A 16,711-nucleotide genomic window follows, 5' to 3' on the forward strand; every position below is an offset into this window, starting at 1 on the left:
CCGCGGGAAGACTAAGGCGCTCAGCCATGGTGTTGGCCACACCAGCCTCTGTGTTCGCCTAAGGAGGTGCTCGCTTATGGCACTGCGGCCTGTAAGGCTACATCGACCCTTGCGAGTTGGCAGTATACAACAGGGCCGGGTGGAAGGCACACTCACGCCTTTTGCTGTCTATGAATCACCTTGTACGTGTAATTGTCAGGTTGAAAGCATCATTCACGCTGTTAATAAACGTAACTGGGCCTGGGCAGGACACGACATTAGGAGAGACGACAGCCGATGGGCAAGCATAACGATGGATGGGCAGTCAAAGGAGAGAACCGATCCAAGAGGATGTCAGACGCCGAGATGGAGCGGCGAATTTGGCCCACGTGCAGGAGCTGGTCAGATTGTTGCATCGCAGGATGACTGGGGAGGCCTTCATCCAGCAGCGGATCTCACAGAGGGCCGTTAAATGACGACACGTTACCGTTGTGAGCAACACTTAACACGCTCGTGTCTGCATCCCTGCGTCACAGCGTGCGGCTGTGACTTGGGCGGATCGCTAGGTTCCGGCTGCGACGCCGGCACGGGCGCTTGCAGGTGCAAGAAGGGCGTGAGCGGACGCTCGTGCTCCAGGTGAGTTCGGACCCTCCACGGCGCTGGGGTCAACGCCCCGAACGGACTCTGACCCAGACAGTTCGTCCCCTTGAAGGCCACGGTGAAACCGATGCCGCCGGCATTCGTCTGCCGGCATGAGTTGCCGCACCGTGCTCCAGTGTGAACAATGCAGCTGTCCAAATGTTGGGTTGGCAACTCCCAATCCAATCGCAGGCAGATGTATGTATGTTGAACTTCTTTCGCACCGTACATAGCCAACCGTGATAATCGGAGGTGCAGCGGAAGGACAACAAACTAAACACAAAAATCAGTTAGAAATAATTTTTTTTTATCGAGATTGAAAAAAGTGCAGAGTTCCAGTGGCTTTCTAATATCAGAAGGAAGAGTGAGATGTTAACTACCTCACCTGGTATGCAGGAGGTCGTGGGTTCGATCCCGACCCTGACACCTGCTGTATATTTGAAGTTTGCATGTCTCTCCCCGTGGTCACGTGGATTTTTCTCCGGGTCCTCTGTTTTTTTTTTTTAGAAACATGCGTTTAGAGTATTTGGCTGCTATAAATTTCCACGTGATGATAAGCCACTTCGTAGTGCTCTCATTTTTTCTAGCCAAGTCGCTTCTTAAAAAGAGCTGTATAGCTCAGTTTGGCCATACCCGGTAAAAGAAAAGAAAGTTTAGCGATGTACAGTTTATAACGTTACAGTTGCTGACTCCTCGGTTTCGGTGCGACGTGGCCGGTGTGTCTCAGTCCTCGCCAGGGCTACTACTTCCCCGGGCTGGAGCGGCTGCATGTGGAGCTGGAGGACGGACGAACGCCCACGGGGGACCCCCCGCGCTTCGGCTTCGACGGGGCGGAGTTCGCCAACTTTAGCGGGCGAGGATACGTGAAGATGTCGCCTCTTCAGGTGCGACGGGCTCCTGTGGGGCACAGTGAGGGGAAAAAGCTACCGCATTTCTTGTGGAGGGTGGGGTGGTCGGTCAGAGGCAGAGGAATTCAACAAAAATGTCATGTATGTATTTTGAACTTCTTTTGCACCGTATGTAGCCAACCTGTCTTGAGCCTGGCCTTTGACAGAGGTAGGGAATCGACGACACCAATAGCTGGGGGAGGGGAGTTTCAGACAGCAGGCGCAGCAGAAGAGAATTTGGAGACCTCCCACTGACAAAAATTGAACTGGTCGCTTTAATGGAAAGCCTTGGTTGCTGGAGCAAAGAGTGTGTGGAGGGGCGAAGAGTGATATGAGAGGGGAGAGGTCGGAGAGTGCATGGAGGGAAGTAGAGTGAGATGTCAGGGGAGAGGTAAATAAGGGGCGAGTCCAAGAAAGACCTTGAAAACTGCGAGCGTGACCTTGAAATCGATATGGAATGCGATTAGGAGGGATCCCAGTATGGTGGTGATGGTGTAGCCTCATTTACAGTCGCAGGTATTCGAGTGAGACCTCCCACAGAGAAGAAAGTCAGCTGGAGACTTTGATCGAATGCACAGTGGTTGCTGGGCCGCACAATGACACGGGAGGGGCGTAGAGTGAGATGACAGAGGTAGACAGGAGTGAGTCCATGGAGGATCATGAATATGGGGGGCGGTGGGCGCTGTGTGATCCTAACTCGACTTCACCTTCTCTCTGCTGAACAGGAAGTGGTGCAGGTGGACGTGGAGCTGGGCTCCTCCACCCTGGATCTGTACGTCGTGGCGCTGAGCTACGTGAGCGCGCTGGACGTGCCCGTGACGGGCAGGGTGACGGTCACGCCGCGTGGGCCGCAAGGTGCGTCTGCACGTCCACCAACAACAACGACCGTTGCCGCTAAGTGGCGGTGACGTCGCTACGGCGCTTGTGCCAGGCTATGTGCACTTTAATGCCCACTGGCAGGGGGTCACGGGCAGACCCAGATGGTGCCATGGCTGTAACTGACTCAGAGGACTGGCTGATGCACCACGTGTGCCCCCTTCTGTGCCATCTTGCTGTGTTTTAGCCACCCGGTGCTCTGCTCGTTGTTCTGAGCGTCCCTCCAACCAGCCCGACACCACGCACGTGCACACACATCCATGCTGTACCTCATAGGTTAACATGAAAGATTGTGATTATTTGTCGAAGTTACTCGCGACTTGAAGGCAACGTTTCACGGAAAATGCAATTTCATTCGCATAGTGGCTAAACAGAGACCAAAGACGTTCCTGTGGAGTGCAATGCCTTGCGGCCTGTTTCCAGCAGGCTCGGCGGTGCAGCAGGAGAAGGCCGTGGTGTTTGCTGCTGCTACCGGGGGCGGCGGTGGCGCCGGCATGGGGCCCGGTCGCTCCATCACGGAAGCCATCGTCTTGCGCCCCGGCTCGTGGACTCTCTCCGTCCACATGTCGTTCCCCTCGTCCGCGTCATCACCATCATCGCACTCAACCTCGTCGCCGCTGCTGCTGTTGGTTAGTCCAGAATTATCGACACGCACAATCCACTTAAGCAATTTTCCATTCCGAGACGTCTGCAAGTTGCAGGGTGGGTCCCGTCCATGCTGAATCACGGGGACGGGCAAGCGGTTCAGCGTGAATTGTATTTAGAGAGGCGTAGTAGCGCCGTTGTTTTAAAAGACACTGTACACACCGCAGAGAACTGTAGCGACACGATCGCACTCAACGATAGCTGGCGCCAAACTGTCCCACACGACCTCACGAATGGCCTTGTGGGAGTCTCGGTATGTCTTCCGACCTGAAGACCGTCATTGGAATGGGAAAAGGTTAACTTGCTGTGGTCAGCACTGGGGAGACAAAGGCGGCCGGGCGTGGTGCTGGCCACCCACCCCCATGTGTGCCGTGCCGGCCTGCAAAGGTGCTACTCGCAAACAGCACTTGCCCCAACAGTCCTTCTCGGCTAAACGGGAGAAGCTTTGCCTCTTTCTTTGTCGCTTTATTAAAAGCGACTGAGGGCTCTTCTCGTACAGCAGTTGCGAGTTGCAATATCCACAGACGATGAATGACAGCAGCCGCGCAGGGTTTCCACCCGTGGAGTCTACGCTCATTGCACCCCCCCCCTCCTCCGCCCCCCCCCCCCCCTCTCTCTCTCCCCAGGACCATGCGCTGCTGCTGCCCAGTGCCGGCGCTCTCGCCGAGTCGCCGGTCCTCCGGCAGGCGGCCTCTGACCCCTGCTCCGTCAGTCCGACCGCCGCCCAACGCGCTCAGCTGTGAGGCCACTTTTGTATTTTTCCATCGCTGCGAATGCCTCGCGACCACGGCCGCCCGCGTGGGCCAACGTGCCTTAGACGTGACCCTCGGCGTCATTGAAGCACGCTGATCTATACGTGCAGGTGCTGCTTGAGATTGACACTACACGTAGCTGTACGGCACAACTGTCAATCCACTGCCGGATGAGGACCTCCGCAATGCCGTTCTGGTGATGGTGGCTACTTGACCATAGTTCGCCACACCGATTAGTGCGGACTGGTAAAGGTGGGGAGCATAGAAGTACAGTACAATGTCATTTTCTGCACTGCCCTCTGTTGCCCACCGCATTTGCATGGCCCCACAGCCGCCTTTAACCAGCAGGCATGTACGGTGGTCACCCGCCCATTCTAACACTACCCAGGCTCAAGCCTGCTTAGCTTCCGAGATCTTGGAAGATCGGGTGATATGATCACGGGTGTGCAATGACATTCATTCATGAATCGCGCATAGTCGACGTGTGACCTCTTGCCACAGCATTCGCTGCCATACACCGGTGTCTCGAGTGATTCGTTTGATCCTCGGCAACCACAGCGCCATGCCTACATGGCTACGACTGAATGAATGAATAAAAAACCGCCCGTCACAGTCGTTATTTTTCCATTTGTGCTTCCCGCTTGACGCACCGCATCCTCGTTGCCCAGGTGTCTCCATTACCTGTACCTGCCACTGGAGGGGTTCGCCGGCGTGCGGGGCATCGAGGGCACGTACCACGGCACCGGCAAACATCGCTCGCCCAGCCAGGGCCGCAAGGCCACGCACAGGCACCCCGTCATGGCCGACGTCAGCCACAAGCAGGTGAAGCGCTTGTCTGTGCGGCCTTGCGGTCACATTCGAGTGCGAGCGTCTTGTCCTAAAAAAAAAAGTAAACTTAACTTTTATTTATTCATGAAGCAGGTAAGGCCCACTGAGCTATGTCGCTCTTTTTCAGAAGCGACCTGGCCACAAATAATAGCTCAAAGTAGTGGCTTATCACGCGGATATTTATATCAGCCAAATACTCTAAAGGCATGTTGATTCTAAATGTGGTGGGAAAAACCGGAGGACCCGGAGAAAAATCCACGCGACCACGGGGAGAGAGACACACAAACTCCAAATATACAGCAGCAGGCGTCAGGGTCGGGATTGAACCCAAGACCTCCTGCATACCAGGCGAGGGAGTTAACATCTCGCCACTCCCACCCTCCCTTCTGCCTCTCATATGCTCAGGAGCGAATGTCGACTTTTGCTCACCATGAGAGGCCTTCGGGAGAGGGTTCACATGGTTTTGCTATTCTTCCTCCGTTGAAGGAGTACAGACTACAGTGGTTTACCATATGGTCCATAGTTTGGGCTGCATGGCCACAGTGTTGTCTTTAATATTCCATTCGTGAAGAGGGTGTGTGCGTCGGCCTGTCGATGTTCTGTTGCGGTTGATGGTTACACCGGTGCCTTCGGGGAGGAGGAACGTCAAAGCCAGCAGGTGCGATGTTTGGGTCTCAAATGAGGTGTTTATTCTGGACGTCCGAGAGCAAACAACTCATTCGACATCCAAACGCTTTGCACCGCCTGGCTTTCACGTGAGAATGAAACGCTGCGATTGCTGCACCGCTGAAAGCTGCCAATGCACCACCCCCTTTCCAGCAATCGCTCTACCTGGCCGTGCGGGCTCCAGAGGCCGGCCGCTACTCGCTGCTGCTGGAGTACTCGAGCGAGGCGGAGTCCGAGTCCGTGCAGGAGGCGCGTGTGTCCGTGCGCGACGCCGGCGGGGTACAGCAGTCGCTCAAGGCCAGCGTGCAGATCCTGCCATGCAACTACAGGTGCGAGTGCGTTGCACGCGGGCGCAACAACAACGACGGTGATATCGCCACAACGCTTGTTGTGCCAGGCCAGGTGCCTGTTGAGGTCATGCGAAGTGTCGAAGGCTGTCTGGCAGGAGGGCACGGGACAGGTTTTTTGTTGAGGTATTTTTGGGGTAACTGAGTGAGATAATCTGCACTCCCCCGCTGCGTCAAGATGGTGCGTTTTTAGCCACCCGGCGCTCTGCTCGGTGTTTTGGGCGTCGTTCCAATGCCCTGCGTTGATGCTGGAGAGCGACTGCTCGCGTCTTGTGTGCACGTCCACTCGTCCGTACGTAGGCACCATGCACGGGTGGAGTGAATGCAACGTAAGCGTGGAAGGACTATCCATCGTGAGGTTTTCACAAGTTTGGCTCTTTATGTAATGAATCTTCCTAATGACGGATTATAATCCTCTGTTCAGGGCAATGGCCCTATCTGATGGAGGGCTTCTATTCAAAGCGATCGCCAATTACACATTCATCGTATGTATGTTGAACTTCTTTCGCAGCATACGTAGCGAACCAGTCATCCTTCTGTGGCCATCTGGAATGCTCTTCCGATATTAGAAAGCTACTGGAACTACGCACTTTTCAATCATGTAGATTGGAAAATAATTTCTATAGAACTGCTTTTTGTGTTTAGTTTGTTGTCCTTCCCCCGCACCTCCGATTAGCATGATTGGCTACGTAAGGCACGAATGAAGTTGAACACACATACAAACATACGTACAGGTGCTAATCTTCGTGTGAACTCGGGCCATCTCCTTTCTCCCGCAGCTTCCTCTGCCGCGCTGTCGCCCTGGACCCGTCCGGAGGCGTGGCCTCGTATGACCTCCCTGAGCAGGCCGAGCTGCACCTCACGGGCAGTGGCCTCAACTTCCTGCTGGTCAGTGCTTCCTGCTGCTGCTGCCGCCACACAAGGCCCACACTACCCTCCCTTCTAGCACAGAGCACCCCACGTGACACCCCACGTGGGACCCCACGTGGTACCTGCACATGGGACCTCGTTCACAAATGCTGCGCTCCGTGTAAACCTCTGACATGGGTGCTGCTGCTGCTGCTGCCGTCCACAGTACAAGGTGCACCTGATACCCGTGCACAAGTTCAGTGCGGCCCTGCTGGAGCCCAGGGTGCACTGTGTGTCCCGTCATGGCACCTACTCACCCACCGGGTCAGTATCATCAAAGCAGCCGAGCCGTACTTAATCTATCCATTGTTGTAATCTATCCATTGTTGCCTTTCATTCGCTTTAATCGTGCAATTTGTACATCGTTGCAAATTTCTATTCAATATCTGCCCATTGTTTGTTTGTTTGTTTGCCAGCAATTTTGTATTCACTTCCGCACCTGGCGTTTTAACCCGCGGCCTGTACATCGTCGTGCCAGTTCGGGATCAGTCCGTACCCACTCAGTAGCGTGATAACCTGTGTTCGATCCGTCGGCGATCACTCGCCTCCCACAGCCACGAGTGCCTCGCGTCCCAGTTCCTGTTCCCGGCCACCTCCGTGCGACTCGCTCCGACGCGCGACTCGGCGGAGAAGCCCGGCGGGGACGCGAGCGGCGCCGCGGCGTTCGGACCGAGGCCTCGACCCCGGAACCCCGAGACCCTCGCCGAGGGCAGCAGCGCTGAGCTCGCCCTGCTCGAAGGGGAGGAGGTGCGTAGCCCCGTGACAAACACCGCCTCTTCCGGTTGGTTACGAATGTTGCCATTTCTTGGATAACTGAGCTGGGCATAGACTTGTAAGTTGCCATCCAATGAGGAATACGCAAAGCGTTACTCAGCTGTTACCGAATTGCGAGCTTGCTTTAAAATCTGCGTCTTGTTCTAATGCTGTGCTGCAGCACTGCGAGCATCGATGCAGTGTCATCGTTCCGGAGAAGCAACGTCCATGTTGCGGTGTCGTGTGCAGAACCAGATCCGCATGATTGTGCGGGTGGAGAAATCTGGACGCCACGTCTTCCTGCTTCACTACTTCCAGCCGAGGCAGCCCAGCGTCCACACCAAAGCGGCACTGGATGCCAGCACTTGGTCCTGGCATGGTAACGGCCCTCTGCACACGTGCATGGCACACGAGATATGCGTAACATCGTTCTTTACCACGGTAGCGGTAGCACACATCCCGCTGTCTTTCCACGTGAACCCTAGGGGCGCCACGGTGGCGAGATGTTAACTACTTCTCCAGGTATACAGGAGGTCGTGGGTTCGATTTCGACCCTACCACCTGTATATTTGGAGCTTGCACGTGTCTCTCTCCCCGTGGTCGCGTGGATTTTTCATGCGTTTAGATTATTTGGCTGCTATAAATTCCCACATGCTTATCCATGTTCGTTGAGCTATCATATGTGATAGCCAGATCGCTTCTGAAAAAGAGCTATATAGCTCAGTGGGCCTTACCTAGTAATATTACAAAACAAATTAGTTCAATAGTTTAGTCTAATGTAAAGGAACGCATTTCTGGGAGGTTCAACTGGGACACATGGCAAGCTGGTAGCCTCACACACACAATGAGTGGCCTCTCGTTTTCTGATATTGGCCCCTCCTGGTCACAGGCCCCATCCACTCTACCAACGGCGGCCACTGCTCTTGTAGCTCCGCCTAACACTCGGGTGTACTCACCCACTGCTCAGGTGGCCCTGCCCATTACCCATAACACAGGTCAAGCCTCAGTCTGCATAAATATTGAACCAGGGGGCACAATCCTGACTTATTACAAAAAATATGCGACACCTAGACAGACATTCGGGACTCTCCCGGCCTAACCGGAACAGCTGTAACAGGTGGTAGCTGTACGCGTACTGCCACGTGCACCAGGTCACGTGGGTGACAGTTGTTCTCTGTGGGGTGACCCTTGACCTTGTTGCGTGTGCTGCTTTCCACCGCAGGCTCCTTCAACGCCACGTTCTGCCCGCACGCGTACGGCTGCCGCGGCGTCGTGGCATTCGAGTCTCAGCTCGGCGTGGACTTGAGGGAGGGCCAGGAGGTGTCCATCACTCTGACCAACCCCTCCGGCGAGGCCCTCTGGCTGGTACGTGCAAGCAGACCCAGATTGTGTACGTGTGTATGTATGTGAACTTCTTTTGCATCGTATGTCGCCAATCGTGCTAAATCGAAGGATATCGGTATTAAAGAAATTAGTTTTCAATCTGGATGATTTAAAAGTGCATTGTTCCAGTGGCTTCCTAATATCGGAAGGAAGAGCGTTCCAGACGGCCGCAGAAGCACATCCGAAAGTGCGCGACGCAGTGAGCGTCTTTGTTCGATGGCCAACCAAAAGCCGCTGCGATGGCTAACCAAAAGGCTATGGGATTAACCCCTAGGATATTAAGGCCCTTATATGTTAATTATGAATTGTAGGCCCTCCATTCCATAATTGAAGTAACAGTTGAGCGACGATAGCAAGGCCATCGGAATTTTTGTTGTCTTTGAATTACGATGATGTCATTCGTGACTTTGCCACGGCTAAAGCTCGAGGGGGGGGGGGGAATGTGTTGAAAGAAATTAGTGATGTAAATGATTTATGCTCGACGATTTTACCTTGAGTCGAATACATTTCTTAATTTTACATAGGTAAATGACTAAAGATTCGGTATTTCTTTGTAATTAGACAATACGTAATATTTACTTGGCCCCTTCCCTCCATATTAGCCTTAGGCCTCTCTTCACCTCAATCGAGCCCTGAGCACAATGTTTGTTTTCTCACTGAATATTTTCCAGCTTATCAGGAGACTGCAATAAATGGCATAGGAGGCTAGTAACCACAGCCATAGCTATGTGGATACTGAATGTGGTGTGCCGTGAGTGCGGAGATACACTTTCGGGTCCCCTGCATTCTGTAACGGCTGCGTGCGGTGGATCGTGGCGCTTTCCCGGGCCTGCAGGCGTACGTGCTGGCGGTGCCGGAGAGCCTCTTCACGCCCTCCGTGCTGCGGGAGGAGCCCGTCGACCGATCGCGCGACTTTGTCACCCTCTGTGGCGCCAACGGCTTCTCCATGCGGTGAGCTGGAGTTGTGTTGTTGCAGCGTTGAGTGACAGCGGAGTCGCATTGGCAGAAGATATCTTTCAGATAATGGGATTCATATTGAAAAATAATTGATGCTGCATTGTTAAATATGCGGGTCTGTCTCTCGCGTGTATGGATGTGAAAGGTGGGTAATTGAAAAGACCCTAGAGAGCAAACTAAGAGCAGCAGAGATGTGTTTTTTTAAGATGGATGTTAAAGAGTTCATGGACAGACAAGATGAGTAATTCGTTCATTATGGATCGAAGCAGGGTACAAAAATAAAATTAACAAGACTAATTATAGAAAGGCCGGATTAGATTTCTTGGACATGTAATGAGAAAACAAGATACAGAATATGAATAAGTGTTTTTACTGAGAAAATCATAGGTACCGCAAGAAGCCGGGGAAGACAGCGAATTATGTTCTTTAACACATTTGAACAATCTGATGCAACTGGGAGGACAAATCCAACACATAGTTCTTGAGTAAACATCACGGACAGAGCTGAATGGAAGGAAGTCCGTGATCGCTGATGCTTTTCAGAAAGGACGCGGCTACGCGTAGAGAGAGCGAGCGTTAGAGAGAGAGCGAGTGTGAGTTCCATCGCTGTGCGTGCACCGTATCGTATTGGCCATACTCTTGTGGTACCTAGAAGGGAAATAATAAAATAATAAAAATAAAACGTAATAAAATACAATTCTCACGATGTTTCGGCCACAACGCAAACAGCCGTTCTCAGGTGAAGAACAGGTCTGTCGGAAAGACAGACCTGGCCGAAACGTCGTGAGAATTGTGTTTAATTATGTTTTATTTTAATTATTTTATTATTTCCCTTCTACGTGACTTTACCGAAAGAACCAAGAAGATGAATCCCTGCAGTCACGAAAGCTTTCAATCGAAATCTTTTGGTACCGTCAAGCAGCATCGCCGCCATCGCACGAGCGCCACACCTCGGTGACCTTTACCCCCCTCCCTCCTCCACCCCGGCAGCGGAGACTCCGTCCCCGAGTTCTGCCGGGCGGCGGCGTCGTCGCTGTCGGCGTTGGCGGATGACGACGGCGCCCGACGGTGCGGCTGCGACGCCGCTGGCTCCCTGCCCGGGCCATGCCGCCCCCTCGGCGGGCAGTGCCCGTGCCGCCCCGGCGTCGTCGGACGCTCGTGCGACCGCTGCGCCGCGGCTCACCACGGCTTCCCCGAGTGCCGCCGTGAGTACACGCGACGGGGGAAGGGAGGGGGTGGTGCTGTGTGGTGAGGACCGGCTCTTAGAGGGTGGGTTCCACGGGAACGGCGAGGCTTGCCCGGCTCAGGAACGATCATTCGATGCTGGGGGGGACGAAGCGTTCTCGACCGCGGCCCCAAAAATCGTCGTTGCGATCGCGGGCAGTTGCTATAGATGCACACGGGAGAGGCTCTTTCTGAGCCCCTCCTGTCTCTGCACTCATCTTCACGTGTCTCCTGCATGTCTACCACGTGTATCCAATGTGTCTACCACTTGTCTCCGCACATCAACCATGTATATCTGCATTTCAACCACGTGTCTCCGCATGTCAACCACTTGTTCCCATGCGTCAACCACGTGTCTCCGCATATCAACAACCATGCGTCTCCTCATGTCAACCACGTCTCTCTCATGTATCTACCATGAGAGAGACGCATGTGTCAACCACATGTCTCCCATGTGTCTCCCACGTGTCTCCTCCCAGCGTGCCAGTGTGGGGGGCGGCTGTGCGACGAGCGCACGGGGGAGTGCGTGTGCCCCCCGCGGACGGTGCGACCGGACTGCACGGCGTGCCAGCGGCTCACGTTCGGCTTCCACCCCCTGGCCGGGTGCCGCCCCTGCGAGTGTGAGGACCAGGGCCTGGCCAAGGCCGGGTGCGACCGCGAGACCGGGCAGTGCAGGTTCGTACGGTGGGCGTTAGAGAGCGCGTCGGTTCATCGTCTAAAACTGATTTCGTATCGGCTTTCGATGAAGAGCGGGCAGCGGTAATGGCGAGTTGTTTTGCGCACTACGCGACGAACCCCACATCCCGTGTTTGATTCCCGCTCACGGCCAACACTGGTGATGATTATCTGAACCGGTTTCTGGACTTCCACTAGGTTGAGTACCTGGTGCGGTGTTTTAAGATCAGCGTTGGGGGGGATGGAGGCGACAGGGCGTGCGTGGTGCTGGCCACACCAACCCCTCTTGCCAGCTTTCATCGGTGTTCGATAACGGGCACTTGCCCCGAAGGTCTGTTAAGGCCATATGGGGAATATTTGTGACCATGTGTGACCGTGTGTGTGTGACCGTGTGCGTACGTACCTTGGGCAGGTGCAAACCGAACGTGGGAGGGCAGCGGTGTGAGCACTGTCTGCCGGGATTCTTCGGGTATCCCGAGTGTCGCCCGTGCGACTGCGACGCAGCCGGGGTGTCCGGCGCCGGATGTGACGCCGTCACGGGCCAGTGCCTCTGCAAGGTGCGGCACTTCCTCCCACAATGCTTTGCCGTGGTTTTGTCGCATGCCACAAACCGTGTTCTGCGCCGAATGCCATTTTACCCCAGTAGGGCAAAGTGATCGAGTGAAATATTTCCGCGCTCAATAATCTGAACCGTTCCTGAGTTAAAATTCTCCACAAATCCTCCCCAAAAAGTATATAAATTGGAGAGAAATTACATTCCAGTATAAGGTAGCATGGGCATACGAGGAGCGGAAAGGGGGGGATTCCACAAAGGATCGCACAGGAACTAAAATCGAATGTGAAGAATGAATAGTCATTGGAAACGTTTTTAACTTGGGCAGAAGAGCTGTTGAAGGAAATTTGCCGCCTCATTGATCCAAACAAAACTCAGCAAATGCAACGGACGAGTCGACGCGACTGCTGCACCCGAGGGGACGCACCTCACACGTCGGCCATCTTGCCGCCCACGCCTCCCTGCGTTCAGGAAAACGTGCAGGGGCGGCGCTGCGATGTTTGCCGCGTCGGGACCTTTGACCTCGGGGCGGAAAACCCCAAGGGCTGCACAGCCTGCTTCTGCTTCGGCGTCACGGGGGAGTGCACGAGCTCCAAGCTGCGCCGAGAAACGGTCAGGGGCATGCACACATACGCGCTCTCGCTGACATGCACACTCACAAATACACACACGCACTCGCACGCGCACTCGTGCACACACTTACGCATGCATGCACTCACGCATTCACTTATGCACTCATGCACGAAAACACACACACACCCACGCACGCACTCACACACTCACCCATGGACTCATATAAGCACGCGTGCACATACGTACAAAAGTATGCGTGCACACACGTACATTGGCAGCTTTTAAAGGCGCTCGCTAACACAACAGCACTTGGCCCAAAAGCCTACGCAGCTCGGTAGTGAATGCAATTCTGCCCGGTGCTACAGATCGCAAACATGTCGGGCTGGCGGCTGCTGATGGGCAGTGGGGGCGGCGAAGAGGAGAGCGTGCAGGTGAAGCACGACGAGACGGCGCGGAAAGCGGAGGCCGCTCTGAGCAAGCGGCACATGGACGCTGAGCTGGAGCCGTACTGGGCAGCACCGCAGGCCTACCTTGGCGACCAGGTGAGTCCCGCTCGTTCGCCAGCATGCGCAGCAGCAGCAGCAGCTGCAACAGCCCCAGCAGCATCCGATACACCCTGACGCTGCCACGGTAACGACGTTGCATTTGTGCCCAGTGCTGCAATGTGCCGTCGTTTGCCCCGCCCGTCCACAGCTGTCATCGTACGGAGGGGAGCTGAGCTACCGCGTGCGCGCCTCTGGGGGTCAGGACGGACATCGAACTCCACCCGGTGACCACCAGCAGCCCGACCTCATCCTGCGGGTGGGTGTGGAGGAACCCTCCTCCCCAGATCAGGCCACCTCAAGTCGGCTCGTGTTATGAACAGTAATTCCTCGTTGAACTTGGTAGATGGGCGCCACGGTGACCAGATGTCAACTACGTCACCTGGTATGCAGGAGGTCGTGGGTTCGAGCCCAACCCTGACGCCCATTATATATTTTGTTTTTTGCATGCCACGTGGATTTTTGTCCGGGTCCACCGGTTTTTCTATCTACATCCCGAATCGACATCACACGTGTAGAGTATTTGGCTGCTACAAATCTCCACTTGATGAGCCACTTCGTTGAGCTATCATTTGTGGTCAGGTCGCTTCTGAAAGATAACTCCATAGCTCAGTGGGCCTTACCTGGTAAAAATAGAAATAGCCAATAAAAATGTGGTTGCTGAAGAGTGCCGCGTGAAGTGAAAATGCATTAACAGGGGATAAATAAATACATTCGAACAACATGAACTTGAATCACGTTTGCGCTTTAAAATCAGCCTGCAGTCATCCCATGGAGGGACAAAGAACTGAGATAGGTTCCGTATCATTCCACGCGTGTGACCAAAATTCCCAAACCACTCGGCCGCATCACTCAATAAAGTAGTTCGTCGCCGAGTGCGTCATGACGGTGCACGTTCCGCGCCGTGCGAAAAGTGTTCTCGAGCAGAAGAACCGTGCTATGGCGAAAAACGCGTCGTGCGTGTGCGGCGAGGGCTTGCCGGACTCCGTGGGGAGTAGGTGTACGTGCGTTCCCGTCACCCGCCGTGTTGCCGCGTGCCTGCAGGGAAGCCACATGAGCTTGGTTCATCGCGCCGAGCGGCAGCCGGTCGTGGGAGAGACATTCCACGGCTCCGTGCGACTCCTGGAGGTGCGTGGACCGTGATGGCTGTTCTTGCACTGTGCAGAACCATATGTGTGTGTGTGTGTTCAGGTATATCTGTGTGTGGAAACTCATATGTGTGTGGGTTCGTGTGTTCCAGGTGTCTCTTTGTGTGCACTCATGTGTGTGTGCTGGGGTTTATATGGGTGTTCTTTAGTGCTGGTGTTTTTGTCTGTTCAACCATGTCTCGATATTTGTGTTTGTGTGTTTTTAGATGCATCAATATTATGCGTGCGTGTTTATGTGTCTTGGGTTTTTGTGTTTGTCTGTGTGTAAAAATAAATAAAAATGCCCTTCATTCCTTTAAATTACCCAGGAAAGCCTCGCTGAGTCACAAGGCTCTTTTTCAGGAGGGTCCCGCTACATTCGGATATTTTTCCCAATTTCACAAATGAGCATTTAGCGTATTTTAGTGTTTAGCATGAGCCACTTCGTTGAGCTATCATTTGTGGCCAGGTTGCTTCTGAAACAGAGCTATAGAGCTCAGGGCGGCCTTACCTGGTAATATAAAAAAGAGTGTAGTAGTAGTGAATAGTTTAGTAGTTACATGAGTGTAGTAGTGAATAGTTTCGTAGTTACATGAGGTGGAGACTGCGGTACTCAGAGGAAAGCCATCCACAGGAGGGGCCCAGCTACCTTCCATTGCTCTACTGCCACGTCACAGCCCAAGCCTATAACACCTGGCATTCTTATCTCATCATACATTTATATAGTACAGTGAACGAATTATGGTGCAAGATGGTTGGAGAGATGAAACGAGATGATAGGATGAGATATGGTGCAAGATGGTTGGAGAGATGAAACGAGATGATTGGATGGCATATACATCAAATGAGGTGGTGGTGGTGGTGACGATGCATGGGACAAACAAAGACGGAAACGAGATGAGTGGATCGACGATCGATGGCTCCCATCGAAGCGCGAACCAGGCGTAAACCTGACGCTGCTCCCGTGCCCTCAGGACGGCTTCCAGCACGGCGCTAGCGGGCGCCCCGCGTCGCGTGAGGAGCTCGCCATGGTGCTGCAGGACCTGCAGGCGCTGCTGCTGCGCGGCCGCACCCGCCCGGGGCCCTCCCGACTCACCCTCTCGCACGTCGTCATGGAGACGGCCTCCGCAAACGCGTCCGGACCGCTCGCGCGGGGCGTTGAGCGGTGCCTGTGCCCCGCCAGCTACCGGGGAGGCTCCTGCCAGGTGCGTGTGGTGGACAGGCTGGCAGGAAGGGTCGGGGTTCAGCGTTTGCGGGGCACGGTTTAGGGCAGGGGTGGGGAACGTCCGGCCCGCGGGCCGTGTAAGGCCCGTGAAATCATTTGGTCTGTTCCAGCCATCAGATTAGGGGCGAGTTAATTAAATGTTTGACCGAATATAACGGGCGAATTTTTAAGTTGATAATTTTGTATGGCCCGCGAATGATGTTATAAATATCCAAATGGCCCTTGGCAGAAGAAAGGTTCCCCACCCCTGGTTTAGGGCGAAGGGTTTACGTGTCGCGTCCGGGAGTTAAGTTCGCGTGTCAGGGTTAGGGCAAAGGGTTATGGTGTCAGGGTTCATCGTTTAGGGTTAGAGTTAAGTGGTAGGGTTAGCGTTCATGTGTTAGGGTTTTAAGGTTAGCGTTAAGGAGTTCATGTGTCAGGATTAGGATGAACTGCTTTTTTATTAGGGTTAGGGTGCAGGCCTTACATGTCAGGGTTAGAAAAGTTATACTTCCACGAGCAGGACAAGTGATAGGGTTGTATGTCAGTGGCCAGAGTGAATTTGTCTACTAGGATGAAGGATTACGGTTCAAATGCGAGTGGCTGTAAATTGTCTTGGATCAGGGTTAAGGTTACTGTTGTTATTTTCTAGTTAGTGATAATGCACAGCTTATGTGTTAGGCATAGTGGTGTTGTAATGGTGGGGAGCGGTAGTGCAGTGATTAGTGCACTGCGCTACGAACCCGGCATGCCGAGCTTCATTCCCGTTCATGACCAATAACAGTGGCGAGCAATTTCACCGGTACTGGGCCTCCCCTAAGTTGACTCAGCCTTCAAAAAGTATCTGGTGTGGTGTGTAAACATCAGCACTGGTGAGACACAGTTTAGACGGGCATGGTGCTGGCCATCGAATCCCTCGTGTGCCGTCTCGGCCTCCATAGGTGCTCGCTAAGAGCACTTGTCCCAAAAGTCGATTCAAGGTTATACGGGGGATCTTTGTCTTTATGGTTGCATTAGCAATGTGCTTCATATGTTCGGCGTAGTGGTATATTGTATCAGGGCTCGTGCCTATGTCCTCCAGTGAATCTCTCGGCTGAGTCTTCGTCCATGCCAGGGGTTGGCAGCCAAAATAACAACAAGGGCCAATTTTTTATAATTTGGTCAAAAGCTCAATATTTCAAGAGCCGCAATG

At 53.8% G+C, this 16,711-nt stretch overlaps 1 protein-coding gene across 2 annotated transcripts in view; it reads left to right on the plus strand.

Annotated features, from left to right (window-relative positions):
* The window catches only part of LOC144717933 (laminin subunit alpha-5-like), an 88,186-nt gene that overhangs the window by 42,164 nt on the left and 29,311 nt on the right, over window positions 1-16,711 (plus strand). The window contains exons 23-43 of one of the 2 annotated variants that reach the window (XM_078593744.1): window positions 516-615; window positions 1,346-1,502; window positions 2,231-2,360; window positions 2,805-3,010; window positions 3,653-3,765; window positions 4,447-4,600; window positions 5,426-5,601; window positions 6,399-6,507; window positions 6,695-6,792; window positions 7,083-7,275; window positions 7,531-7,660; window positions 8,504-8,646; window positions 9,500-9,615; window positions 10,612-10,826; window positions 11,325-11,520; window positions 11,933-12,077; window positions 12,545-12,685; window positions 13,012-13,188; window positions 13,340-13,447; window positions 14,233-14,316; window positions 15,290-15,520. In XM_078593744.1, coding sequence (XP_078449870.1) covers window positions 516-615; window positions 1,346-1,502; window positions 2,231-2,360; window positions 2,805-3,010; window positions 3,653-3,765; window positions 4,447-4,600; window positions 5,426-5,601; window positions 6,399-6,507; window positions 6,695-6,792; window positions 7,083-7,275; window positions 7,531-7,660; window positions 8,504-8,646; window positions 9,500-9,615; window positions 10,612-10,826; window positions 11,325-11,520; window positions 11,933-12,077; window positions 12,545-12,685; window positions 13,012-13,188; window positions 13,340-13,447; window positions 14,233-14,316; window positions 15,290-15,520 — 3,122 coding nt within the window. The remainder of the gene's footprint in view (window positions 1-515; window positions 616-1,345; window positions 1,503-2,230; window positions 2,361-2,804; window positions 3,011-3,652; window positions 3,766-4,446; window positions 4,601-5,425; window positions 5,602-6,398; window positions 6,508-6,694; window positions 6,793-7,082; window positions 7,276-7,530; window positions 7,661-8,503; window positions 8,647-9,499; window positions 9,616-10,611; window positions 10,827-11,324; window positions 11,521-11,932; window positions 12,078-12,544; window positions 12,686-13,011; window positions 13,189-13,339; window positions 13,448-14,232; window positions 14,317-15,289; window positions 15,521-16,711) is intronic. The other variant, XM_078593745.1, reaches the window with a different exon arrangement.

Source organism: Lampetra planeri, chromosome 4 (assembly GCF_965212315.1).
Source record: "Lampetra planeri chromosome 4, kcLamPlan1.2.h2, whole genome shotgun sequence".
Taxonomy (NCBI): Eukaryota; Metazoa; Chordata; class Hyperoartia; order Petromyzontiformes; family Petromyzontidae; genus Lampetra; species Lampetra planeri.